The 26,887-nt window shown below is 55.0% G+C and overlaps 1 protein-coding gene across 6 annotated transcripts; it reads left to right on the forward strand.

Moving 5' to 3' along the window:
- Window positions 1–1,708: 1,708 nt before the first annotated feature.
- On the forward strand, window positions 1,709–26,887 carry BNIPL (BCL2 interacting protein like). Of its 6 annotated transcripts, none has more exons than XM_054011253.1 (10): window positions 1,709–1,785; window positions 11,365–11,463; window positions 13,721–13,782; window positions 14,106–14,333; window positions 16,598–16,780; window positions 17,374–17,476; window positions 18,931–19,062; window positions 20,330–20,416; window positions 22,560–22,658; window positions 23,631–26,887. In XM_054011253.1, exons 1-10 carry the CDS (start codon window positions 1,739–1,741, stop codon window positions 23,671–23,673), a joined length of 1,083 nt encoding a protein of 360 aa, XP_053867228.1. In that variant the 5' UTR covers window positions 1,709–1,738; the 3' UTR covers window positions 23,674–26,887. The 6 variants fall into 6 exon arrangements, with proteins under 6 accessions (XP_053867228.1, XP_053867230.1, XP_053867233.1 ...); XM_054011255.1 differs by lacking the exon at window positions 1,709–1,785 and adding an exon at window positions 2,782–2,925; XM_054011258.1 differs by lacking the exon at window positions 1,709–1,785 and adding an exon at window positions 9,097–9,236.

Below are 26,887 nucleotides of genomic sequence, written 5' to 3' on the forward strand. Positions count from 1 at the left end.
GTCACCATCTAGCCCCACTCCCTGGGGCAGACTGCAGTATATGCCACTCATCACAGGCAAGGTTGGGTTTGGACCTGCTGCCTTGGCCTACCCCTGGGCTGCCCTCTGCAACCCCCAGTACCTGTTGGCCCAATGCTAGGCCACAGCCTGGGGCTTTCCAGGCTGGAGCTCCCCAGCCCTGCTCCACTCAGGTACCCTGTCTTTTAAACTCCCTGCAGCCAGGCCCTTCTCTCTCTGAATGCAGAGAGTGACTGCCCACTTGAGTGCCTGGCTCAAGCCTTTATAGGGCCAGCTGGGCCCTGATTGGGGCGTGGCCCCAGCTGAACCTGCTTCCTCCCAATCAGCCCAGGCCCCTTGCCCTTCCACAGCCCTCCTCCAGGGTTTTTTAAACCCCTCAGGGCAGGAGCGGGTAACCCCGCTACACTGACTCTATCCTTAAAGGCTGAAAAACACTCTCCGTCCATATCACTGGGCCCTGCAAAAGCAGGGGTGACTGGCTTTGAAAGCCTTATAGTTCTTCTTTAAAAAAAAAATCCTTGCTTTGATGAATCAATTCAACTACATGAGCACGAGGGTTGGAGGCTCATCTAAGCGGAAAGACCCGTCTTCCCAGAATTCCTCGGTGAGCATCAGTTCGTTCCACCCTGGGCACATGACATCATCAGCGCCTGCTCTCATTGGCAGAGGGGCAGATGCAGACACAGCTGACGGATGCCTGGGGCCAATGATCAGATCACGCCTGGGTTGGAAAAGTCTCCCTTGTATGTAAACTGAAGAAGGCATGTGCCCATGTGTGCTAGATTGTAAGGCCAGAGGGGCCTATTAGCTCATCTAGTCTGACCTGTATAACAGAGGCTGGAGAATTTCACCCTATTACCCTGTATGAGTTTTGTTTCGTCTAAAGGGCTGTTAGGAGATACGAGCTGCGGACTATTTGTGATGAATCCGGGGAAAATTCACCCCTGCGTTGTGAAACTCTGCGGCATAATGGAAACAGCATTTGTTAGGCTTATCTATATTACCAGAGCAATTTAAGGCCCAAACCGAGATCAGGGCCTCATTGTACTGGGTGTTGCACAGACACAACCTGAGAGACTCTCTGTCCCAGTCTAAATAGGCAAAGACCGGCTTATAGTTAGTTGTCATTTTACAGATGGGAAAACTGAGGTCCAGAGCGATGGTGCGACGTGTCAAAGGTCACACAGGGAGTTAGTGGCAGAGCTGGGAACTGCATGCAGAGGTCCTAATCCCCTGATTCAGCCCCAAGGCAGTTCTACCACTGAATTAGATCTTTTTCCAGGTGAGTTGCTCAAAGCCTTCCCATCTGACAGCCTGGTGAGTGGCACGGATGGACAAGGGGGTTCCATGACGAGCCCAAGGATGAGTTAGTTCTGCGCTCCGTTGCTTTTCCTTTTCAGTACAGCGTGTGTCCCCTTACGTACAGGGCAGGGATGCTGGGAAATCCCAAAAGCCAGGGCAAAGGCCTGACTGTGTTTCTGAGTGAAGTGTGTGGCAGAGAAAACAGGAAGCCGGTGAGGCAGTGGCTGGTTCTTGGAGCAGGGGAAGTCGGGGGGGCGTGTCGCTGCGGTAACCCACACGCCAAGTGTGCTTCCTGGCAGCTGCCAATGGTGTTTTGCAGCAACCCAGGCTCCTCTGAGTCAATGGAAAAGCTGAGCCAGGCCTGGAGGCCAGCGGAGAGTTTGTCGGTGTCGTTAACAGCCCTGGTCGTTTCCCCTGGATGCTGGCCCACCCACACGCACTGCAAGCTCGCACACGAGAGAGCAGGTTGGGAGTTTAATTCGAGCTGCTCGGGGCTCAAATTCCCCCATCCTGGGGTTCCTGCCCACAAGAGAGGCTGGGAGCTAGAATCTGCAAGCTCCCCTTTTCCTGATTCCCCTCCCCGACAGAGGGCTGAAAGAGCTGCTGCTGCTGCGTGCTTAGAATTAGCCGATCAGGGGAATGAGGCCCCTGGGAATCTTGCTGGGAACAGAGGGGGGCATTGTTCTGTACTGGAGGGGGAAAACTGAGGCACAGAGACATGCCTAAGGTCATCGAGTGAGTCAGCAGCAGAGCTGGGAATAGGATGCAGGAGTCTGTCTGTCTCAGATAACTAGCCCCTGCGGCCGGTGGGGGGCCCTTTTTCTCAGGTCCTTAGGACATGGCTGCTTGTCTGCTCCCACTTTGCCTATGGTCTAATGCCAGGACTGGGGAATCTTGCTGCAGGGTTACCTAGAGCTGCAGCCCCCAGTTTTTCCCAGAGCTTGGGGGGCCAGTTGGGATCCAGGGATTTTGCCTGAAGCTGATGCTGTCCTTGGAGGACGTTTCATTATGATGGAGCCCTGTGCCTGGGCCCACCTTCCTTGGCCCAGACACAGCAGCAGGCAAACTGGGGGTAACAGGGAGCAATCGCCCCCCACACACACACACACACTACCCCTTCTGCCACTCCAGAGCTTTGTCTGCAGGCAGGGCCGACTCCAGGGTTTTGGCCGCCCCAAGCAGCCCCCCCCCCCATCGCGATCTGCAGCGGCAATTCGGCGGAAGGTCCTTCGTTCAGAGCGGGAGTGAGGGACCGTCCGCCAAATAGCTGGACCTGCCGCCCCTCTCCGGAGTGGCCGCCCCAAGCACCTGCTTGCCAAGCTGGTGCCTGGAGCCGGCCCTGTCTGCAGGGGCGGAACAATGGGCACTAGGACCCAGTGAATTCTCATCAGGTGGAGTCAGGAGGTGCTAATGCAGACAAACCAGTTTGGGATGAGCAGCACAGGGGCCGTAACTGGTGTCCTGAGAGCCACAGGAGGGAAAATCTATTGGGGATTTGGCTCCCAAAACAGGGGTGGGAGGGGAACCCAGCTAACTTCAGTGTTTTCTGAGGGCTGGAACGATGGGATCCTACGCAGACTATGATGAGAAACTGCAGCCTCAAAGGTGAGTAGCCCAGCTGGGTGTCTGTGACCCCCGTCAGGCCGGATTCTGATCTCGGTTAATCCAGACCAGTGGTTCTCGCGTATCCCTGCTGGGGGTACGCACAGGCCTTCCAGGGGGTACATCAACTCATCTCAGTATTTGCCTAGTCTTGCAACAGGCCGCATAAAAAGCACTAGCGAACTCAGTACAAACTAAAATTTCATAGAGACAATGGCTTGTTTGTAGTGCTCTGTAAACTGTACTCTGAAATGTAAATGCAATATTTATATTCCAACTGATTTATTTCATACGTACATGGTAAAAATGAGAAAGTCAGTCAGCAATTTTGCAGTAACCGTGAGTGTACCTGGGAGTGCTTATCGGTGTGGGGTCTAGAGACTGTGGAACCAGCAAACACGGTTTGGGGTTGTTGGGGGAGGCAGCTGGAGAATCAGGCATGTGTTGTCCTTGTGATTTGATTGGCTTGTGATTTGATTGACTGTCTCTAGGGTTTCAGAGTAGCAGCCGTGTTAGTCTGTATCCGCAAAAAGAACAGGAGGACTTGTGGCACCTTAGAGACTAACACATTTATTAGAGCATAAGCTTTCGTGGACTACAGCCCACTTCTTCGGATGCAGGGTGACCAGACAGCAAGTGTGAAAAATCGGGACGGGGGTGGGGGGTAATAGGAGCCTATATAAGGAAAAGACCCAACAATCCGGACTGTCCCTATAAAATCAGGACATCAGGTCACCCTAACTGTATCATACCGTGCCTGGCCTTTCAGACAGGCCGATAAATCTCACTCAAAGTGGATGGTTGCTGAACGTGGAGCCTGATCCTGTAGAGAGGCTGCCATGCAGAGGGCCAGGTTTTTCAGTGCGGAGCACCCACAGTTGGGACCAGACTTTCTGAAGATCTCAGCACCGACTTATGTATGTGCCTGCATGGGAGTTGAGCTGAAATTCCAGGCCATAGTGCAATGGAATGGGGGCTGCAGTAAGCTACTACTCCCCTAGGGTTTTCAGAATCCGACTTTTAGGAGTGACGCCTCCCCCTCCAAATAGCATTTGAATCCTAATTTTATTGGCAGCCCAAAATCACTAGTTACTGTTGAAAATTGAGGTCCATATATCCCTGGTTTCATTTCTACCCTTACTTAGACTGGGCTCTCAGAGCGATGACTGTCTCTTTGTTCTTTGTTTGTACAGCGCCTAGCACCATGCCATTCTGGCCCATGACATTACCATGGCATTACCACTATGTAAATAACAACAATAATACCCTGACTTTTATTAGCTGGCTAATTATTTTAGACCTCGCAGAAGAAGTGGGCCTTGAGGAGGGATTTGACGGGGAGAGGGTAGGCAGGCCGGTGGGTAAGACGGGGATGGAGCTCTGTGATGGGGGAAAAGCAGCATGAAAGATGATTCAGGATTGCTAACTAGAGAAATGGTGTTTTGAAACACTGTCAGTTTCCAGCAGCTTGGGGTCAGATCTTGAGCTGATGTCACAGGGCGTGGCACCAATGGAATGACCAGGATTTACACAGCTGTAAATTCTATTATTATTTGTGTTTGCGGTCGCACTGATCTTGACCGGGAGCCCAGTGTGTTAGGCGCTGTACAAACAGAACAGCAAGACAGTCCCTGCCTCAATATGCTTTATAACACGTGGATTTTGCTGAACGCTGCTTGTGCATCCCACTCAAAGATCACAAGCTCTAAATGATCATTGCTGCTTAAAGATTTTTAATCCCATTAAATATTTCCTTTTGCCCTCCCTCTGGCTGGCTTGTCAGTTTAGACTGGACACTCTTCAGGGTGGGGATGGTCTGTCTCATTATTTAGGGGAAGGTCTCTGGTCTGTGCTGTGCAGGATGATCATGGCGTCCCTTCTGGGTGTAGAATCGATGGATTTGGATTAGCAGGGCGTTCTGGAGTTGGAAAAGGCTCCGTTACTGCTCCTGGTGTGGTGAAAACAGTTGAGAGCCCGTGTTAAGGTTCGGAAGGCAGGTGGGGCATAATCACTGGAGAATTATACAGGGACTCCCTCCTGCTTGTGAGGCAACTTCATGACTTGTTTGTTTTCTTTGAAGGAGGGTGAAGCAGAAAAACACGCAAACCCTTGCGGTTGAACAGAGAGGGTGGATGTTTCATTGTCTCTGTGCCTCTTTCCTCTGAAGGCAGGGCGAGGAGGAAGTGGTGGGACTTTACGCTCTGCCCACAATCCCGTGCCCCACCCGAAATCCCCCTTTTCCCCTTTAAAATGAGCAGCAATGAAATAGCAAATGTTCACGACCACCATTAGGCTTCAGAGTCAACGTGTCACTCAGCAGTAAAGCGCTTTACCGAGGATTTCATAGCTCACCCGGTTGGAACCGCAGGAGCAGCTTTGCCAAGCGGGAGGTGATTTTGTGGGAGCTGGATTTTAAGCCAGAATGCCGGAAATTGCACCTGCCGGGGGATTTTATATCCCATGTGAAAGATAGCACCTCCATGAGGACCTAGCGCCAGCAGCTCACAAGGGGAGAGTGTGCCCTGCTGCATTGCGACACCGCTTCCTGGAGCAGCCTGGCTTTTTTTTAGAGGTCTCCATCTAAGAAATGAGCAGGGAGGCAGTGTGGCCTAGTGTGGCCTAGACACAGCTTACAGGATGGGGGACTCTGTCCTGGGAAGCAGCAAGTCTGCAGGAGATTTGAGGGTTGTGGTGGGTAATCAGCTGAATGTGAGCTCCCAGTGTGACGCTGCGGCCAAGAGGGCTTATGCGATCTTGGGATGCAGAAAGAGGGGAATCTCGAGGAGGAGCCAGAGAGGTGATTTTACCTCTGTATTTGGCACTGGTGGGCTCCAGTTCTGGTGCCCACAATTCAAGGATGTTGATAAATTGGACAGGGGTCAGTGAAGAGCCATGAGACTGATTAAGGGTTAGAAAACCTGCCTTACCGTGAGAGACGCCAGGAGCTCAATCTATTTAGCTCGACAAAGAGAAGGTTAAGGGGTAACTTACAGGTATAAGTACCTACATGGGGAACACATATTTACTAGTGGTCTCTTCAGTCTAGCAGAGAAAGGGGTAACAGGAGCGAACGGCTGGAAGTTAACACTAGACAAATTCAGCCTGGAAATAAGGGGTGAATTTTTAACAGTGAGAGCAATTAACCATTGAAACAACTTGTTAAGGATCATGGTGGATTCTCCACTGACAAGTTTTTAAATCAAGTTTGGATGTTGGTCTACAACAGGGGTAGGCAACCTATGGCACGTGTGCCGAAGGCAGCACGCGAGCTGATTTTCAGCGGCATTCACACTGCCCGGGTCCTGGCCAGCAGTCCGGGGGGATCTGCATTTTAATTTAATTTTAAATGAAGCTGCTTAAACATTTTTTAAAAACTTATTTACTTGACATACAACAATAGTTTAGTTATATATTATAGACTTATAGAAAGAGACCTTCTAAAAACGTTAACATTTGTTACTGGCACGTGAAACCTTAAATTAGAGTGAATAAATGAAGACTCGGCACACCACTTCTGAAAGGTTGCCGACCCCTGGTCTAGTATCAGGGGGTAGCCGTGTTAGTCTGTATCTACAAAAACAACAAGGAGTCTGGTGGCACCTTAAAGACTAACAGATTTATTTGGGCATAAGCTTTCGTGAGTAAAAACCTCACTTCTTCGGATGCACCCCTGGTCTACAAGATCTGCTCCAGGAATGATTTAGGGGAGGTCTCTGGCCTGTGTGGCCAGGAGGTCAGACCAGATGGTCACAATGGTCCCTTGTGGCTTTGGAATCTATGACGAGTGCACAACTTTTGATGGCAACGCAATAGCGAAGAAGCCAGGCCTTGGAGACACCGTGGGCAGCACCCCCTCCCCACAGCCCCAGCCGTGTTAGAGCCCATTCCGCTGCCTCGCCCCATCTGTATGCACCACACAGTTCTGGCCCCACTGGGACCCGCTAACCGAGTCGTGTGCCAGCTTGTCTGGGAGCTCCCGGCCCAGGGCAGGTTGGAACAGCAGGGCGTGTGCCCGGAAGCCACAGATCACCGGAAAGGAATGTGTTGGCAGCAGGAAAGGTGTCGTCATGCTCATTAAGATGCTAATCACATTGTCCTGATGAGAGAGGCCGGCTGGGCAGGGGAAGACACCCCAAACCCTGCACGAGGGTACCCCTGGCTCTTAGCATCACTTCACTGCTGTCTCCTCTCCCTTCTGCTGACACAGACGTTTTTGAACCATGCCCCTACACTGCTTACGTCCTCACAGGCCTGGTCCGCTGGCTTCCTCCAGCCCAGCTGTTCTTTGCTTCAGGGCACAGCCCCCAGGGTCCGGAGGGAACTGAATCCCTCTCCCACTGCAACACAGCAGAAGTTATTGGAGACATACTAGAGGGAGCAGGGTCTTAGCTGGTGTAGCCAGAGCGAAGGCCTTGTCTACACTGCGGGTGCTACAGCCCCACAACTAGGGCGCTGTAGCGTGGCTGCTTCCCACAGCGACAGAAGTGGGCATTTCATTGCTGTTGGATCTCCCCAAGCATCCGCATCTACAGCAGGGGTTAGACTGGCACACCCTTCAGCACTGTAGCTATGTTGAGCTAAATGTAAAGGGTCGTCCAGGGAGCAGCTCTGATGGACGATCTCATCTGGGATAGAACCCAAGAAGCTGGCCTGGCCCAACGAAATTAACAGGCAGCAGGTTTCAAACAAACGTGAGGAAGTTCTTCACACAACGCACGGCCAGCCTGTGACCCTGGCAGATGGTGGATCAAAATCTGGTAAACTTCCAATTTCCATTCTGCAGGAAATTCTTTTCAAAATTTGCTTTCGTCGCAAATTGGCAGGAAGAGTTGAAATTCCAAACGCTTCGTTTTGACTTTTGTGTTAATGATGGAATTAATTTGCATCACGGCCAATCACAGGACAATCCTGAGTTTTGGAAGAAGGCTATAAAAGTCGCCGGCCCGGAATAGAGACGTGGCAAGACAGAAGATATAATATAATCAATATGATATAAAATAACACAAACGTCAGAACAATAGAGTGAAAACAAAGTGCTTTGACCTTATTGAAAGGAAACGTTTGGATCATTTTCCATTATCCACTGATACGTTCTCGGGAACCATTTTGATTTTGTTCAGTCAGGATTTTCTGATAGGCAACTGTTTTGTCGGAAAATTTTCAACCAGCGCTTGAGCTACGTATTGGCTCTACCGACCTCAACAAAGCTGCTCCCTCCGATGCTCAGCGAGAATCCCCCTCCCTTTCCTTGTTCTGCCTGCACCTGTGAGGGTGATTGGAGCATCACCAGCCCCAGCTGTTCAAATATACGGACTCAGGCCCTAAAAACATCATAAGATTCTATTAAAAAATGAATCTTGGGTTCTTTTTCTTTGCTGTTTGGCTTCTGAGCCTTTAGGATCGCGCTCGAGTCCTGTTCTCAAGTTTTTTTTTCTGCAACCACTAGGCTAGAAATGTACTTTTAGCTTTAAGAAGAGCACCAAATATCGCAAGAGTTGTCAACACTTGATTGTTTTCTATATCACAGTAATGCCTGGGCCGGGTCACAGCCCCTGCACCAAAGAGCTTACAGCCTGAATACACAAGAGGGAAATGGTTAGCCCAAAGTCACACAACAGATCAGAGCCAGGATTAGAACCCAGCTCTCCTGCCTCACAACATACAGCAGTGGACAGAAAATCAATCCCGTGCCCTATCCGTTAGACCACGCTGGCAATGCCCCTTCGCCTGAACCCACTTAGCTGGCACGAGAAGGCGAGCTTGCTGGAAGCTTGCCCCAGCATGAAGGCCATCGGTGGCATCTCTTAGAGGAGAGAGTTTGCGTTGTTGCATCACCCAAAGTGGGGAGCTGGGCTGGCGAACGCAGCAACTGTTCTGTGCCTAGCCATGAAGTGCCCGGGAGGCAGGGCCGGCTGCAGCATCCCGTCTTTTCAGTGGCCAATAAAGATCCTGCCTGTTTATCTTGCAGAGCAAACGAAGCAGCGTCAAACTCCATCTGCCGCTACTGGCTAGGCCGGCTGGTGGCTAGCGTCAAGTGCCTCGTTGTTCCCCTGGACACGGTCCATGTAAGAGCAGCTAGGCCAGGAGCTGTTTCTCCAGGTCTGTGCCTTTAGCTCTGAAGGGCCTGGATTCGAAACTCACTGAGGACCCGGCTGCAGGGTGTCATTACAAAAACGGTGCTCTAAAGCCCTTCCGCCGGACAGAGCATGTTCGCTCGCAGGCTTTGCAGAGGCGCCGTGGGGAGTCAGGCACCAAAATGGTATCGAAAGCCGATGGGAACGGGCCGCCGAACGCCTTCAAAACCCCCGGCCTCGGTGAGTTAATTCAGAAGCCCCTTTGCAAGGAAGTGAAGCGGATTCATCTCCCCCTGCCCGCCAGTGCCAATCCGCCTTCGCTCCCTGTTTTCTAATGGGGGTCCCCTACTGCTGACAAAAGATTCCTAGTCCCCATTCCCAAAGCGGGCCCAAAGTGACACCTGTTTTCTAACACCCCCCCCCCCCCCGCTTGCTGGATTTAAGTTTCCTTAGAGACGCAGGGTGGCTGGGTGCTGTGCTGGCTCTCCGGGCTTGTGTCAACAGGACCAGCCCTGCGCTAGACTACAGGGCCTGCTAGGGCAGCGCTGGGTTGATTTTCTTGGGTGTGCCAGCGAGTGCCGCCAGGTACAGGGCTGATGTCAGCTGGCTGGAGAAAGGGAAAGCTGCCGGCTCTGAGCAGCTGCTCCAATGCTCCTCGTTTTCCTTCCCTGCAACGGGCCCAAGCAGCAGTGGGGCTAGCCGGCCGCGTTTGTAACTGAGCAGTGTTGAGAGGTAATTGCCCACTGCCACAAGAGGCCGGGGGGCAGCTACAGGATCCCCTGCATGCCAGCCGAGGTGATTCTAGCCCGGTGCTAGCTGCAGATGGACGGTCAAAGAGGAGGAGCTGTGATCACCGCGTATGTTTCAACACAGGGCTTCTGCCTTGGGGCAGGCTCGGGATAAGGGGACGTGGGCCGGGCACAGCAGGGACTCTGCCAGCCAGGCTGTCATGGAAAGGGTCGGGGGGGCCTCTTGCGGGTGTCTTGGTTCCTCCCCAGCTGCAGCGGAGATGTAAGTCAGGCTTTGGGGGACCGTGTGGGTGGGGGATGGGGACGGTGGCCGTGCCGCAGGCTCAGCGCTCTTGCAGCCAGGAGAACTCAGCACCCCCTGGGGTTCGGGGAGGTGGGATCCGAATGCGAACCTGGGTCCCCGTCTCAGAGCTTGAGTCCATCTCCTGTGTGCTGTAGGCAGGGGAAGAGCAGAGCTGAGCTCTGCGGGGGCACAGGCCGGGGAGGAAGGGGAGCTGGCAGTCAGATGGTGCCAACTCTGCCACCCTGTTTCCACCTCGCTGATGCCCACCCATGGTAGCAACAGGGTGTGTGTGTGGGGGTGGGGTTTGATGACGGGGAATAGGAGGGGAAGCAGGAGGGGCTGGGCGATGGATGGGGAAGCAGGACCTGAGTGACAGAAGATGGGGGTCAGGCAACGGGGTTGGGTGGGTGATGGAGGGAAAGAGATGGGGAGAAGGAGGCATGGGTGACGGCGGGGGTGTGTATGTGAGAAGGGAGGAGGTGGGGTGTGAGTCCGGTGGTGAGGCAAGGCCCAGATGGCAGGAGGTGGGGGTCAGGTGACAGGGTTGAGGTGGGGCCTGGGTACCCAGGTGGGTGGATGGGGATGGGGTCTGGGTGCCTGGGTGGGGGGAGGTGGCCGCGAGACAATCTCTCTCTTGCAGCGAGTTCCCTGCTCCAGAAGAGCTGGAAGAACGGGCGACCCTCCCTTGGCCTGGCACCGAGAGTGCCCTCCAGGGGCCGTATCGGGCCATGCCAGACCAAGCCCGGAGGGGAGCCGAGCTGAGGGATGGGCATGTTCTGCCCACTCGCAGCAGGGACAAAGGGGGGAGCAGTGGCCAGCTGCACTGGGGCCCTGGCGGTGCTGGGTTTGGCGCTGGTCCCTCTGGGCAGGAGGCTGTGTGGGGGCATCCCGGGGCTCTGGGGAAAGACCCACAGCCTGGGGAAGGCGTCCCAGTGGCAGGGCCAGACAGCTCAGCCCTGCCCTGTCCTGCCCTGCGGGGACCTGCCTCGATGGGTGAGACGGGAGCCCATTCCCTCCTGCGGCTCTGTGCCCAAGCTGCCAACGAGGGGCTCCCGATGTTAGTGCCAGCTGGGGCGGGGTCAACTCGTTCCACGCGGGAGGTGGTAACAGCTCCTGGTTCCTAGGAGCCTGGCTGGGTCTGACCTACGGACGGGCTCCATTCACAGCCCGGGGGGCCTAGCCCCAGGAAGGCCGCAATCCTGGTTCAGGCCAAACCTCCCACTGAGGACGGAGCCGCCCTTGTGGTCGTCCCTGTTTAGATGCGTTCTCCTGCCCAATTGTGGACTGGCCTGAACCCGGTTCCTCCAGCCCACGCTCTCCTCCGTTGGCATTGCAGGGACCAGAGGGACCCGGAGAAGCAGGACTTGGCCGAGCTGGGGGAGGACATCCAGGACATGGAGCTGAAGGAGGAATGGCAGGACGAGGAGTTCCCAGGGTAAGAGATGCAGCGGGAGTGGGGGACTGCGCTGCAGAGCGGGGGGTGCTGTCTGGGATCCTCACCGTGTCTCCTGTCGCCCTGTCCCGGGAGCAATGGGAGGTGACACAGGTGGCCCCTGCCCCACTCACATCACTGCCCCTGGGGGACCCCAAAGGGCTGGCGCCACTGCGGTGAATTTGAACTGCACTATCAGGAGGACGGGGGCGTCCTTGGGGATCAGAGGTTCAGCCTGCGGGGTGGGGAGGGCGGGGGTGGAGCTAATGGGGGAACGGAAGGACTAGAAAATGGCGAACGGGTGTCAGTCTGGTGAGGCAGCTGGCGCCAGGGAGCTCAGGGCACAGCCAAGGGGTTCGGAGTATGGGAGGGGGCAACCGTCCCCTTCCAGCCAGTGTCTTTCAAGAAGCAACATGACTGGTAGAGGCAGCGTGGACCAGCAGATAGCCCCCTGGCCTGGCGGTCTCAGGACTCCTGGGTTCTGTGGCTGACTCAGGGCAAGGAATGCACTAATGGAGCGGATAGAATGGGGGACGGGCAACCAGGACTCCAGGGTTCTGTGCCCAGCTCTGCCAGTGACCTGGGGAGAGTAGCTTCCCGGCTCTGTGCCTCAGTTTCCCCTCCTGTAGAATGGGGATCAATGGACAAAATAACTAGCAAACAGTTGGCCATAAAGAGGAAGCAAAGTCTCTATTTAACCCCCGCAGTGGAAAACACCCGGCACAGACCCTCTGAGCACACGCAAGCACACGCAAGTTGGTGTCTACGACTGGATCCATCAGGCAAAACGCCTGCCGCGGCGCCGCTGTAGGAGCTGTATTCCCACCTCCTTCTGATAGGCAGCTGTTGCCAGCGGTCACGTGCCGAACAGGGCACAGCTGTGCCGGCTGAGCTCTGCTGTTTACCCAGCGGGTAGTGGCGGGGGGGAGGAGGGAGGGAAGGGGAGAGGACAGAAAAGGATCCGCGTTGTAAATGACATGAGGTGGGGTTTGAGAGCCAGGACGAAGCCTTCTCGGGGACCTGGGTTCAAATCCTCATGTGAAATGAGTTGGGTGGTCTCAGCCCATGGGTTTGGTTTGGTTTGGTCCACTACATTGTGCGTCTGTCTGGTCCAGCTCGTCCTGGACGTGAGAGGGCAGAGGGCCATCAGCAGAGCTGTGTGTGTGAGGAGCCAAGGCCTGGAATAGCAAGTGGGGGGCTGTGGGTTGGGACTGAGGGGCGTCGGCAGAGCTGGGCATGGGCCGCCCAGGGCTGGAATAGCGGGGACGGCAGGGCAGGGTTTCAGCAGCAGAGCCTCCTGTGTGTGACACTTGCTCTGCAGCTGACTCCACTGTAGGTAGCTCTGGAGCTAAGTCAGTGTCATTATTCCCATTTAACAGATGTGGAAACTGAGGCACAATGTGATGACATAACATTAATTCGAGCACCCAGTCCCCACCCTGGCCCTAGCCAGGGCCGGCTCCAGGCACCAGCCGACCAAGCACGTGCTTGGGGCGGCACCTTGGGGCGGGGCGGCGCTCGGGTTTTTATTTATTTATTGGTTCGTCGGGGCAGTGCTGGAGGGGGTTTTTTTGTTTCCGCGCTCGGAGGGGGGCGGGGGCTTGGCGCAGCGCTCGGAGGGGCGGGGCCTGGCGCGATGCTCGGAGGGGAGGAGGGGGCTGGCGCGGCACGGTGCTTGGAGGGGGGCGGGGGGCTTGGCACGGCACTCGGAGGGGGGCGGGGGCTTCGGGCAGCGTGGCACTCTGGGGGGCGGGGCTTCAGGCGGTGTGGTGCTGGGGGGTAGGGATTTTGGCAGCGCTGGGGGGGTTCGGCTGCGCGGGGCTCGCGTGGGGGGGTACGGTGGCGCGGCGCTCGCGGGGCGGGGGCGGCGGTGCTCTTCTTTTTTGCCTGGGGCGGCAAAAAAGTTAGAGCCAGCCCTGGCTCTAGCCCCTTGCCTCCCTTCCCAGAACAGGAATGGAACCCATGAGCCCTGACTCTCCCCCGGCCCCGCCCTGCTCTAATCATTAGATCATACTCCCTTCCCAGAGTTGGGGATAGAACCCAGGAGGCCTGACTCCTGGCCCCCTCCCACACAGGAACATAGCAATTCAGAGCTGGGAGGGATGCTCTCGCCCAGCGTTTTTCAACCTTTTTGATACCAGGGACCGGCTTGCGTCAGGGAGATCTCAGAGACCGGCGCCAGTCCACGGACCGGTCATTGAGAAACACTAGCCGTCCCTGACCCATCCCCCTGAGTGTCTCATCCTCACCTGTCTTCCAGGCCTCTCCCGGAGGAGGTCTCTGAGGAGGACCTTGAAGACTCTGGCGGGGAGCCCAGCCTAGGTAAGGCCGTGCCCAGGGGTCGGGCGAAGGTAGGAAGGTAAGACCCCAAGAACACCAGCAGGGAAGGTTCTGGGTGTGAGAGTGCTGGGGGTGCAGCCAGGCAAGGGCTACGTCCCCCCGCATCCCCAAACACCCCCAGGACACTGCTGGTCTGGGTGGGAAGGTTTTGTCCACTCGGCCCCAATCCAGCGATCGTTGCATAAGCAGCAGCGTTTTCTGGACGATACGTTTTCCTTCCCTCCCCCCTCTCTTTTCTGTTTCACATCCCTTTTCTCTTGCTTTTGTTTGTCTTGATCCTTCTTTCCCTCCCCATCCCCCACCAGTTGCCCCCAACACCCTGGAGCTGTGCGGGAAGCGGCACATGAAGAAGCGGCTGCCGGCGCCGGATCTCAGCCTGTCTTTAGACCGGGCTGAGGGCTCGGTGCAGTCGGGCGATTACCCGGAGCGCACGCCGGACGGCAGCCTGGACATCAACGTGGACGAGCTGGAGACACCATCCGAGAGCGAGCTGCTGGACGGGCCAGAGGGCGGCCATGACTTTGAGTGGGAAGGTGGGGCTGGAGAGAGGATGCGCCCACAGCTGGGCTGGGCTGAGCGTCAGAGCAGGGGAGGGTTGAGTGGGGGCAGGTCTGGCTGAGGTGCAGCGGTGGGTGGGAAGCAGGCCTGGCAGGGGCTCATAATGGCAGGGGGCTTAGACAAAGCTGAGGTGGTGGGTCAGGATCGACAGGGGAGTTGGAGTGGTGGGTCAGGAAGGGTGAGTGGAAATGGGGGCCGGCCTTGGGGGGAGGACTGGGACTGGCTGGAGATTTGGAGGGACGGTTCCAGGGAAGTTGAGTGACAGGTTCGGTCACAGGGACCCCCTTGGGACTGTCACCTGATGTGCTGAAATTACCTCTGAGTCTGTTTTTCCTGCCTGCTTGGGACTCCAGAACCCTGCCTTGTGGAGCCAGACATGCTAGCCTGCTGCAACACAGACTCAGGGTCTGGACCATGCCCCCAAAACTGCAGGCGCTAAGTGAAAACAACTTAGCAGGTTACCTGCCTCCAGCACCCAGACCCCAATGGGATCCAAACTCCAAATAAATCCGTTTTACTCTGTACAAAGCTTATACAGGGTAAATTCATAAATTATCCCCCTCTATAACACTGATAGAGAGATATGCACAGCTGTTTGCTTCCCCAGTTATTAATCACTTACTCTGGGTTTATTAATAAACAAAAATGATGTTATTAAGTATAAAAAGTAGGATTTAAGTGGTTTCAAGTAATAACAGACAGAACAAAGTAAGTTACCAAGCAAAATAAAGCAAAAACACGCAAGTCTAAACCTAATACATTAAGAAACTGTTTACAGGGTATATCTCACCCTCAGAGATGTTCCAATAAGCTTCTTTCACAGACTAGACTCCTTCCTAGTCTGGGCCCAATCCTTCCCCCTGGTACAGTCCTTGTTAATTCCAGCAGATATCTTAAGTGGAAACGAGGGGTTTTCTCATGACTGGCCTCCTCCTTTTATAGCTTTGGCACAAGGCCGGAATCTTTTGTCTCTCTGGGTCCTCACCCCTCCTTCTAAATGGAAAAGTACCAGATTTAAGATGGATTCCAGTATCATGTGACCTGGTCACATGTCCTGTGAGATTCATTCTTCATTACCCACAGGCTGGCCCACACCTACACAGGAAGGTTTGCAAGTAAACAGAGCCATTTACAACCAATTGTCCTAGTTAATGTGAGCCATCAAGATTCTAAACCACCATTAATGGCCCACACTTTGCATAATTACAATAGGCCCTCAGAGTTATACTTCATATTTCTTCCTTCAGATATAAGAATGATTCATGCATACAAATAGGAGGAATATATTCAGTAGGTTATAAACTTTGATACCTTACTAGAGACCTTTTGCATAAAGCATATTCCAGTTAAATCATATTCACAGTCATAAGCATATTTCCATAAAACATATGGTGTGCACAATGTCACTTTGATTGGTGAGCAAGGGGTTTGGGGGGGTCGAGAGGTTGGTTGGTTGATGGAGTTGGGGGATGGTTGGGGGGGGTGAAAGGTTGGTTGTGGTGGGTGGTTGAGGGGTTGGGGGTTGGTTGGGGTGTCGAGGGGTTGGTTGGGAGACTGAGGGGTCGGGGTGGTTGGTTGTGGTGAGGGCTTGGGGGATCGAGGGTTGTTTGTGGCAAGGGGTTGGTTGGTTGGGGTTAAGGGTTGGGGGGTGATGGGTGAGGGCTTGGGGGTCGAGGGTTGGTTGGTTGATGGAGTTGGGGTGAGGGGTGGGTTGGTTGGGGTGAGGGGTCGAAGAGTTAGTTGTGGTGAGGGGTTGGAGGGTCGATGGTTGGTTGTGGTGAGGGGTTGGAGGGGCGAGGGTTGGTTGGGGTGAAGGGTTGTTTCTTTGATGGAGTTGGGGGATGGTTGGTGGGCTGAGGGGTTGGTTGTGGTGGATGGTTGGAGGGTCGAGGGTTGGTTGGGGTAAGGGATTGGGGGATGGTTGCGGGGGTGACGGGTCGGGGGTGGTTGGTTGCGGTTTGGGGTGGATGTTTGGCTGGAAGGTTCCAGGGGAGTTGGGCTTGGGGGGAAGGTTTGGGAGGGGACTGGGTCATTTGTGGGATGTGATTCTCCTTTCCTTGGCCTCATTCCCCCACACCCATTGACACCCATCTCATGGGCACGCCAGTGCCCTGAGGGGGCCATGCATTGCAGAACACAAGGCGGGGCCCAGGTGCTCTCTGGTTATTGGTAAAAGTGCAGAAAAGAGCCCAGGAGCCTTTCCTAATACCCCCCCCCCCCCGTCCCTTCCCCTCCGCAGATGAACTGCCCAGGGCCCGGCGCCTGGACAGCAGCCTGCTCGAGGAGAAACTCGGCAAGGGGCGCGTGGTGGACGTCGAGGACAAGGATGGACGGAAGTGGAGGATCTTCCTGACGGACGAGCGGGAGCAGAAAGTGGATCTGAGTGTCGTCGAGCCCTACAAGAGGGTCATCTCCCATGGGGGTAACGAGGGAGCACGTAGCCCTGGGGTCTGGTCCTTAGAATGGGAGGCAGCAGGATGCCTGGGTTCTAGTCCTGACTCTTGCAGGGGAGTAGTGTCTAGTGGTTAGATGTGGGCAGGTGGTGCTGGGAGTCAGGATTTCTGGGTTCTATTCCCAGCTCTGGGAGGGGAATTTGGTGCTAGGGGACTGGGAATCAGGACTTCTGGGTTCTCCTGGGAGTGGGGTCCCAGAGTTATGATTTACATGGTGCCGGTCAGTACCTCAGGCACTTTATGGGGCATAGCAAACGCAGCCAATCGGAGGAAGCCCCTGCCCCAAGAAACCCACGACCCCAGCCCTACGGGACCCTGGCATCCGAGCCTGCTGTACTAAACCCAGTTCCGCCCAGCCTGTGGCCCCCAGAGCACCACGGGACGCCGTTCACAATGGCAGCCCCGTCCGTGTGGGTCAGGGGCCAAGCAAAGCAGCCAAACCGACCTGGTCTGGGCCAATCCCGGAGCTTCCCCGTGGGGAGCACAGGTGTGCCAAGGTGTAAGGGGGCGGGGCTAGGCTCCTGTGCCAGCTGGACCCACTCGCTCGGCTCTGCCGCTCCAGGGTACCACGGAGAAGGCCTCAACGCCATCATCCTCTTTGCCTCCTGTTACCTGCCCCACAGCAGCATCCCTGACTATCCGTACGTGATGGAGCACCTGTTCAGGTGAGCATGCTGCCCCCTGCTGGCTAGTGAACAAACCACATGGGTAACAGCCTGGGAGTGGGGGAGTGGGCGGTGGGCTGGGGGTGGCTCTGGGCCCCCCACTGGAAAGTGACGCCGACATAAAGCTGCGGTCACTGGAGGGGGCAGAAGGGATGTTGCCTCCTTAAGCCTCTGCATTGGGTACGTTCCCAGGCCGGGCTGGGCTTCCCCCCACCCCAGTCTCAATTGCTGTGGGGCTCAGCGCAACACAGAGGGGCAGGGGAGCCACCCTCAGATGCTGCCCTGGCAGCATAAAGGAGCCTTAAAGTGGGTGCAAACAGCCCCCTGATGCAAGGGCCCTGTGCCCTTCCCTGGCATAGCGGGCAGACTGGGCGTGTGGCCGGAGCGCAGGGCACTCTGGCTATTCCCTGCTCCAGGTAGAATTCCCAAGGTGCCTCTGATTTACTCCCCGGCACCAGAATATGCGGGAGCCCAAAGGTGGCTTAAAACCACCCTCACCCTGAGTTCAGGGACAGCGTAACTGGAGATCGGCCCTAGTGCCGAGAGCAGCAGGAACGGATAAACCCCTGAACAGGCCTGAAGTCCATTGTGGGTAAGTGGGTGGGGGGGCTCCTTTGCCCTGGGATTCTTGGAATCTCCCCATAGACATCAGGAGGTCCTGGGATGCCATCGTAGCTGTTTCTCTCACCCTTTACTGTCCTGGTAAATGGACCCTTAAAGTGCCAAAACCTTCTTTTAAAATAAGCCTCTCGCTCATAACCGTCTCCTCCTCAGCCCTGCCTGGCTGCCAACAGGAACACGGGCTGTTCCCCTTCTGAGCTCACTCACAGTCTCTTCCGGTCCCGACCATAAATGAGGACTGTCAGTGCACTAGTCAGGACGGGGAAGCTGCTGGCACAAGAGGGTTAAATGCTACAGCAATGGGCGCTCTGTGAATGCCTAATATAGAATATGGGCTAGTAGTTAGTGCTGGGGACTGGGCATCAGGACTCCTGGGTTCTCTGCCCAGCCCTGCAGCAGGGAGGGAAGTGCGGTCTAGTGGTTAGGGGAGGGATGGGGGGGGAGGGAGTCAGGACTCCTGGGTTCTCTGCCCAACCCTGCAGCAGGGAGGGAAGTGCGGTCTAGTAGTTAGGGGAGGGAGGGGGGAGGGAGTCAGGACTCCTGGGTTCTTTGCCCAGCTCTGGGTGGGGAATGTGGGCTATTGGTTAGTGTAAGTGACAGGGGGTCAGGACTCCTGCATTCTATTCCCTACTCATTGTGTGGGGGCTAGTCACAGCCCTACTCTGTGCCTCAGTTTCCCATCTGTGAAATAGGGGTGGGGGATAAGACAATTTACCTCACTGCTGGGGGGGAGGTGCGTGTGTGATGTGAAGCTAAATCCACGACTGTAGCGTGGAGGCGCTTTGTGCCTAGAGGAGGGCTGGTTCCAGGCCTCCTCTCTGCTGTCCCGGCAGGTACATCATCGGGACGCTGGAGGTGATGGTGGCAGAAAGCTACATCCTGGTGTGTCTGAATGGCGCCACGCTCCGCAGCCAGATCCCGTCCTTCGGCTGGATAAAGCAATGCTACCGGACCATCGACCAGCGGTACGACCCAGCAGGGGACCGCTGCTTCCCCAGCCTCCAAAGGGGGAGATCTCTCTTCGCTCTTAGCCCCGTCCCCCTTCCGTTCCCCCGCTTACTCTAACCACTGGTGAGCCAGGACTCTATCAGGAGTTTGCGGAAGAGCTGGGAACGGAAGACACAAGTCCTAATTCCCAACCACCCTGCTGTAATCACAAGAGCCCCCTCTCCTCCCAGGGTGGGGAATAGAACTCCGGAGTCCAGCCCCGCAGTCACCACAGCTGTGGACAGACCCCAGGAGTCCTACATACCTTCCCTCCCGGAGGTGGGACTAGAACCCAGGAGTTTTCATACTGAGCCATCTGCACTAACCCACAGACCCCGCTCCCCATCCAGGGCTGCTTTGTTGCCCATGTGGAGGACTCGGGACTGTGTGGGTTCCCTGTTTAGTTCAGCGGTGGCTCTGGCTGGCTGCAAATTCAACCCCTTTTCCCCCACACATACCCCCGATCCCAGCCAGAATCTGCACCCCATAGTCATTGGCAACAGGGAAACAGCTGCTTCCTACCTGGCTCGCACGGCGCGAAGGCCAGTGATGCTGACACTGATACAGGCTGGGCCATAAATAAAAATCCCAGCCTGGGTGAGGATGGAAACTGCAGCCTCCCTTGGAGGGGCTGGAAGAAGGGACTGCGCTGGGCTGTGGTGAGTATAAAGGGGTGGGGGGTTGTCTAACGAGGCTGCTGGACAGAGGCAGACCCTATGGCTGTCTCTGGCACCCCAGCTCCCAGCCTCTGGGCTTTGTAAGCACAGGATTTAATCCGGAATAAAGTGATTTTTTTATTCCAGAATGGAGTGTCCATATGGGGAGCTACCCTGGTCAGTTTCCCCATGTAGACAAGACCTTAGCTACCTTTAAAAGAAAAAACTCCAGGACTTCAGAGCCCTTTCCTTGGACCTGGGGCCCATCCAGAAACCTCCTACTGGCTCCTGACAGTTAGATGTTGGCTAATGCCATGAAGCAAGATTGTTTATAGCCCTTGCAAGCCCCGTTTTTTTTAAAGCTAGGATTTTCAAAGGCATGCAGCTCCGGTTGAACCCTAGCGGGATTCCTTGACTCCCCTTAGCCTCCTTCAGCGCCGGCCTCAGCACTGACTACTGTAACAAGGGAGTCTCGTTCGCCAGATCAACGTCTGACCCTGCGGAACTCTTGGCTTCAGGGATATCTTGTGGCAGTGAGTTCCACCAGCGAATCGGTACCTCATGCCCTGTGTTCTTTGCATCGTTTCAGGCTCCGGAAGAACCTGAAGGCCATGATTATTGTCCATCCCACCTGGTATGTCAAGGCGCTGATGGCCGTTATCCGCCCCTTCCTCAGGTAGTGTGAGCCGGATGCTTTACTTGGCCGGGGGGAGGCTACCAGCAGAGGGGTGTGTGTGCGAGGGGGTTGGCGGCCACCCAGCCTGCAGTATCCGAGCACCCCTGGAGATCGTGCCCAGACCGCTCATAAGCCCGGGTGGGCTGCACGTTATTAGCAACAGACCATCCTTGTGCCTCACCACACTCCAATATTGTGAGCCAGTGTCTGCAAGACCAACTGCTACCCTTAGGGGGCGCTAGGAACAGCCACAGTGTCGGGTGCGTCCCCTTGCGCTCAGGACCCGCGCGTGTTAACACCTCGCTGGCTGGAGAGGCAAGAGCCCCCTCCCCGCCCCCCCCAGACTGGTCCATGCAGAGAGCTTTTTACGCCTTCAGCAATATTTCCTCCCTGAGCCTGGGCCTCCACGCAGGGCTCCGCTCGCCAGAGAGCAGCGCTGTTAGCTACACGGGTACATGGAGCAAGTATCCGCTATGCCTCCAGACACTGTGGTGACAGGCACAGCGTAAGAGTCTAGCCCAGGATTTTTCGGATGCACTCTGCCAGCATTTCCTAGGTGCCCAGACAACGGGCATCGTGTAAAGACCTGGATTTCACCTGCCAGCTGCAGCCTTGTCCTGGTGCTTCCCTCTGCCCCCTACCCAAGAAACTCAGGCCTCTGCCTAGGAAGCAACTCTACAGTCTGGGGAAGAGCAAAGTGGGGCGCCAGTAAGCATAAGCCAGCCTGACGCAGGCTGTTCAGCAGAGGGCAGCGTCGTACGTTACAGGTACCAGTTCATATTCCAGTCCCTCCAGAGAACAGCAGCAGAATGGAGTGTAGCTGCGATTGCAGGGCTAACAGCTGGGAGTCAGATATAGGCCCCATGCCATACAGCCGCTGGGGAGGGACACATGCTAGCTGCAGAATTCAGGTCAACGATTTCGTGATTCAGGGGCCCAATTTGAGGCATCCAAAAGGAGCCTGTTTTTTGGGGGGTTTTTTAGAACGCACCGAGCACTAGCAGAGCTGCCAACTCTCTCCGTGTTTGATGTTTGTCTTAAAGCCCCAGCTCCCGGAGCTAGGTGATGACGGGAAAAATCTTGGCTTTCGTTTAAAAAAAGAAAGGCGTTTCCTGCCCTCGTGGCTGGAGAGGAAAGCTTGGCATAGTAAAGGCTCGGAGACCAGACAACAAAGAAAAAGGAACTTGTTTGTTTGGCTTAAAAATCATGAGATTTAAAAACAATCTCATGATTTATTTGAGGCCTAACATGTGACTGTGGAACGCCTGGAGTGGGCAACGCTGCCCCAACCCTCTGAAAATCAGGCCTCTTTCAGGGGTGTCCAGTGGGGCCCCCAGAAACAGACACCTCAAATTACTAGTCCGTTTCAAAAGTCCTGACCTTAACCTATTGGGGGGTGTGTGTGTGTGTGTGTGTGTGTGTGTGTGTGTGTGTGTGTGTGCGCGTGAGTCCTGACCTTAACCTGTTTGTGTGTGAGCTTGCACTATCTGCACCAAGCGTGAGATAAGAGGGCCAGATTCTTGCCTGGAGTAAACTGGCATAGCTCCATGAGTTTACACCCATTTGCACCACACCAGAGTGCCTTTTGCCGACAGATTGCTGGTTCCCATCCAGCTTGGGATTGACTGGCTGTTTGTTGGCCTATGTGCAATCCGCCATTAGGACTCAGCACTTGGACTGTCTAACTGGCACTAATGTATCAGCAGTGGCAGCGGAGAGGCCAGGGAGACTCCATAGAGGAGCTACAGAGTATCTCCCCCTAAACCCACTGAGCTTTCCCCGGCATGCATGGGGATGTGCAAATGGGGAATCTCATGTTTCAGGGCTTCAGCTGATGGCCTGCAGGGGTCAGGAAGGAATTTTGGCCGGATGTATTCTGGGGTTGTGTTTTTTTTCTGCCACAGCAGAGGTTGGCCACAGCTGGAGATGGGACACTGGACAGGCAGTGTGCATGGCTGGGTGGCTAGTGAGATGTAAGTCATGTTGCTTAACACGTTTGTGAAAGGTGCCTCGGTGCTGGGGGAGAGCTAGGAACCTGGGTAGAACAGACCAGATTAGAGGGCTGTCATCCTGGCGCCCTGATGGGAAAACGACCGCTCGTGTGACCTGAATAACCTACCCCCTCTTCTGCCTCCTCTTCCAGCTCCAAGTTTGGCAGGAAAGTGCAGTTCGTGGACAGCCTGTGGGAGCTGTCGCAACAGATTCCTCTTGAGCAAGTGCACATCCCTGACTGCATCCGACAGTGAGTTGAGCATCCTTCCCTGCTCGTGTCGAGGGCTGGCGCCCCTCGGGCTGGTTGAAGGGTGCGGCAGGTTCGACTAGGCTGGGATGGGGGGCTCTGGATCCATCCGCCTCCAGGGGAGTGAGGACTAAGTGGAAACCTTTGAAATCTTCCCCTCACCTTCCCCAGTCACCTTCTTCCCCTTCCTCCGCACCAAAATTTTTGCCATTCCTGCCCCAGGGAGGGGGGGCTATTAACCCTTCACACTTAGGTAGGTCAGTGTTATTACCCCCTTATACAGGGAAGGGAAGTGAGTTAGGAATAGAACCCAGGCATCCTGGCTCCCAGTGCTACACCAGGAGAGGGCTTGCGCGGGTGTAACTGCACCAGCGATGTAGCTGCCCCAGTTCAGACCAGTCGTGTCGATGCCTGCGCCGGCGATTTGCACTGGTGCACGTCACCCCCGTGCAAAACCACGTTGGTGCAGACAAGGCCTGAGTTCGCAAAGCAAAATCATCCCTGTTCCCCTTTTGAGCCCACCTCTCCTCTCAGGTCCGGGTCCCATGTTGTGTTGCAGGCCCAAGAGGCATGGCATGATTTTACACCACCACTGCTCCTGCTGCATTCTGCGCTGCTCCAGGAGCCTGATAGGGTGACCAGACAGCAAGTGTGAAAAATCAGGACAGGGGGTGGGGGGGTAATAGGAGCCTAGATAAGAGAGAGACCCAAAAATCATCACTGTCCATATAAAATCGGGACATCTGGTCACCCTAGAGCCAGAACACCCCCTTGGTGTAACACAGAGCACCCTGGCCCATCCCAGCTGCCTATGGGTTGCATCGCCACTCCTGGCATGCCCCCTATGCGGGGTCACTAGGGTACACTGTGCCTACTTTGGGGGGAATTCTCCCCTGGCCCAGGGGCTGGAGCAGAGGACAAAATCTGGACCAATGGCCACATCAGTGCCTTCATGTCTTCTCTCTTCTCCCCTAGGCTGGATCACAGCTGGAACGGCTCCAGGGACACACAGCGATGATGCTGCACGGCAGCAGACCCCAGCGCCAGTAGGGGGCAGTCGCGCTGCGTAGTTCTGTAACTCCTGTTACTTCTTCCCACCAGTGTTCCTTTAAAGGAGAAACCGAAACGACCGTGTTTGGGAAAAGCGGCTTTGTAAATAGGTCCAGCTTAAGTGGATGCATTGGTTTAAACACTGGGGGGCTTCTAAGGTTAGGCCGGTTTAAATGGAGGACTTGGCTTACACAGGTTTTTATGTGAGTGCTGTTACAGTTAGAAACGTGACTGTAGGAGCATATGCGATACTGGGCTCAGTACGGGGCCCTCTGGCCTGTCAGACAGGCAGTCAGACCAGATGATCTAACAGTCCCTTTTGGTCTTGCAATCCCTCAGAGCCCGAACCTCTACACTACACTTTTATAGTTCCGCAGGCCGAGTCAGCTGACCCAGACCAGCCACAGGGTTTTTATCACCGTGTAGACGTACCCCTGTGGATCTAAAACCAGAGTGGCTGTTGGTCTCAGTCGGACTGATCCCGGTTGGCTTTATGGATGGAAACAAGTTTTTTTCACCTGCACAGCTGCTGCAGCTCCAGGAGAGGGAGTAATTTCACCTTAGCGCAGCGCTGGCCAAAGAAGCAGGAGTTCCTTTGAGCCCCCAAGAACTGATCCAGCTCTGGAAGAAGGCGCTGGATTCCGTTCTGCCTCCTGCATCCTGGTGGAATCGGCACTTCGGCTCCAGCTGCAGAATTCTGTTCCCAAGAGGCAGATAAAGCCCAGGTCCTGACAGCTGGAAAAGTGATGCTCCAGTTTGTACGCTGACCAGCTCCAGGTTAGCCTGGAAGGGAGAGGGGAGAACGGGGACCCGCTGGGGAAAGTAGTGCGGCAGCGTTAGCTTTGTTAATTCCTGGCACCTTTCAAGGGAAGTGTCTCCATTTGCAAATGGCACCAAAGCAGCCAAGGGTCAAAGACTTCACTCTGCATTCTGCCCCAGCTCCCCCTAGGCAGTGACGGGACGCTGCAAGCTGGCGAGCGGGACACGGGTAAATGTATTTCACGGAGAGCGTTTTTCTCCCAAGCGTTTATTGTCAGGCGTCTGATGCAGGAAACTAACCAGCTCTCCCAACACCCAGGCCCATAATAACCTTGCATTTAACTTTCCCAGACTACACTTCCTTGCCCTTTGTCTCTGTCCGCTGCCCAGGCATGCATCCTTAGTCCTCGTTTAGTGTAAGATCTCTTGGGTGTATGTCCTCAGCCCCGCATAACATTGCACGTGTGGGGGCGAGGAAGCTGCCAGAGTTAACCCTGTGTTACTCAGACATTTTAAAGCAACAAATGGCCTGCCACATTACCGACAAACCCCCAGGCTGTTAAAGCTGTAGGAAGTTTTCAGAGCTGAGGGGGAGATTTTCCAAGGCACAGCTGGCAATTCACTTCCCAGGTGCCACTGACTTTCAATGGGTGCCCAACAGCCCTAGGTGGCTTTGGCACGTCACTTTTCATCTCTTACCTGTTCTCTTTTGTTTTGTTTCACTTCGGTTGAGGCAGAGAGTCTGTACCGAGCAGTTTCACTTTCTGGTTGATGCTGCTGTGTTTGGGTTCCCAGTACTGCAAGGGGGGGCGTTGAATTTTCACAAGCACCGAAGGGACTTAGATGCATTTTCAAGTGCCTTATGGCCAGAGCCTCAAAGGTGCTTAGGTGCCTAACTCCCACGCATGTCAGTGGGAGTTGGGCACCTAAATATGTCTGAGACGTTGGGCCTTAGGAGCCTAGATCTCACTGAAAGGTGATGGGACTTCGACGCCTGTTGCTTAGATGCTTTAGAAAATTTTACCCCAAGTCCCATTTTCAAAAGTGACTTAGGCAAGATTTTTAAAAGGGACTAGTGATTTTGGGGGTCTGATTTGAGGGGGCCTGACTTTCTAAGGGTGAGAGCTCGGTGCTTTATGAAAAGCAGGAGCCTTTACGTATCTCAAGCTGTCGTCCCCCCTCCCCCACATGAGGCACCCAAAATCGCCAGTCACATTTCAAAATCCCAGCCTAAGTCTCAGGTAAAGTCCAGGAGATTTTGGCTCCTAAGTGCCTTAGTCTCTTTTGAAAATGGGATTTGAGAGACAGATTTTTAAAGGTACTTAGGAGCCAAAAGGTGCACAGAGGTGCTGGGGAAGGCTCAAAAGTGCCTAATTCCCATTGGTCTGGAGTTGAGACACCTAGGTGCTTCTGAAACTCCCACGAGCAGGGCCGGCGCAACCCATTAGGCGCACTACAATGTGGGGGGCAGCGACCGCAGCGGTATTTTGGCGGCGGGACCTTCCACCGCCTCTGTGGGGGGCGGTATTTCGGGGCGGGACCTTCCGCCGCCTAGGGCGGCAGAAAAGCTGGCAGGGCTCCTGCCCACGAGGTTCCCTATCTGCATCTTTAGGCACCTAAATACCTTTAAAAATGTCCTGAGGCTCCTAAGTCACTTAGGGGGGCGTTTGAAAATGTTACCCTTGATCTAAACCCCAGCTGTGTTCTTTGATGTAAATATAGCAGCTGCTTGAACGATGCCTTAGACTGGAAGCTCTTTGGGGCAGGGACTATTTGTTCTGTTTCGCAGCGCCAGCGCCATGGGGTCCCAGGCTGCCAAGCATAACCACTGTACACATCATAACACTGGCACCAAGGATGACATGAGGGGAGAAAAGAGGGGCTCAGGGGGACCCCCAAAATGTCTGTAACTGAGGTGAAATGGGAGGGGATGGGGCCTCAGCAAATATGATGGGCCGGGGCCCCAAATTTCTCTTGATAGGGCTGATTGGAACCGCATGGGGGGCTCGGAGCCCAGGCTCCAGTCCACGCTCACACATCTACCCTGCAATTTTTAACCCCCCAAACCCGAATCAGCCAATCTGGGCCAGCCGTAGCCGTGCTGTGGGTCTTTTATTGCAGCGTAGACGTACCTATTGTCTGGGGTAAGCTGGAGGGGGTTTCTGAGATCAGCAGATGGCACTCCCATCCCCTGAGAGTCTGGGTACCATCTCCCCCATCCCAGAGCATGGCAGACACATGCCACAAAGCTGGGCAGCCCCCACGGCACTGCGGTAACTATTTTGAAAAGGCTGTTGCACGGGCTGGTGCTTGCACTTTTTGCACGTTCACAAGTGGATGCGTTTAGCACCGACGCTCCAGGCACTGTATTTATTGTACCAAGTTTGGATGTTTACAAAAATGAAATAAAGTGACTGGACACA

This window comes from Malaclemys terrapin, chromosome 21, assembly GCF_027887155.1.
Source record: "Malaclemys terrapin pileata isolate rMalTer1 chromosome 21, rMalTer1.hap1, whole genome shotgun sequence".
In the NCBI taxonomy this organism is placed as follows: Eukaryota; Metazoa; Chordata; order Testudines; family Emydidae; genus Malaclemys; species Malaclemys terrapin.

Excerpts from the sequence above, each read along its gene's own strand:
- BNIPL (XM_054011252.1), top strand. The coding sequence starts at position 9,946 with ATGGAAAGGGTCGGGGGGGCCTCTTGCGGGTGTCTTGGTTCCTCCCCA. Across the intron at positions 13,783-14,105 it reads TGGCGGGGAGCCCAGCCTAG|TTGCCCCCAACACCCTGGAG; the intron begins GTAAGGCCGTGC and ends ATCCCCCACCAG. Across the intron at positions 17,477-18,930 it reads GTGATGGAGCACCTGTTCAG|GTACATCATCGGGACGCTGG; the intron begins GTGAGCATGCTG and ends CTGTCCCGGCAG.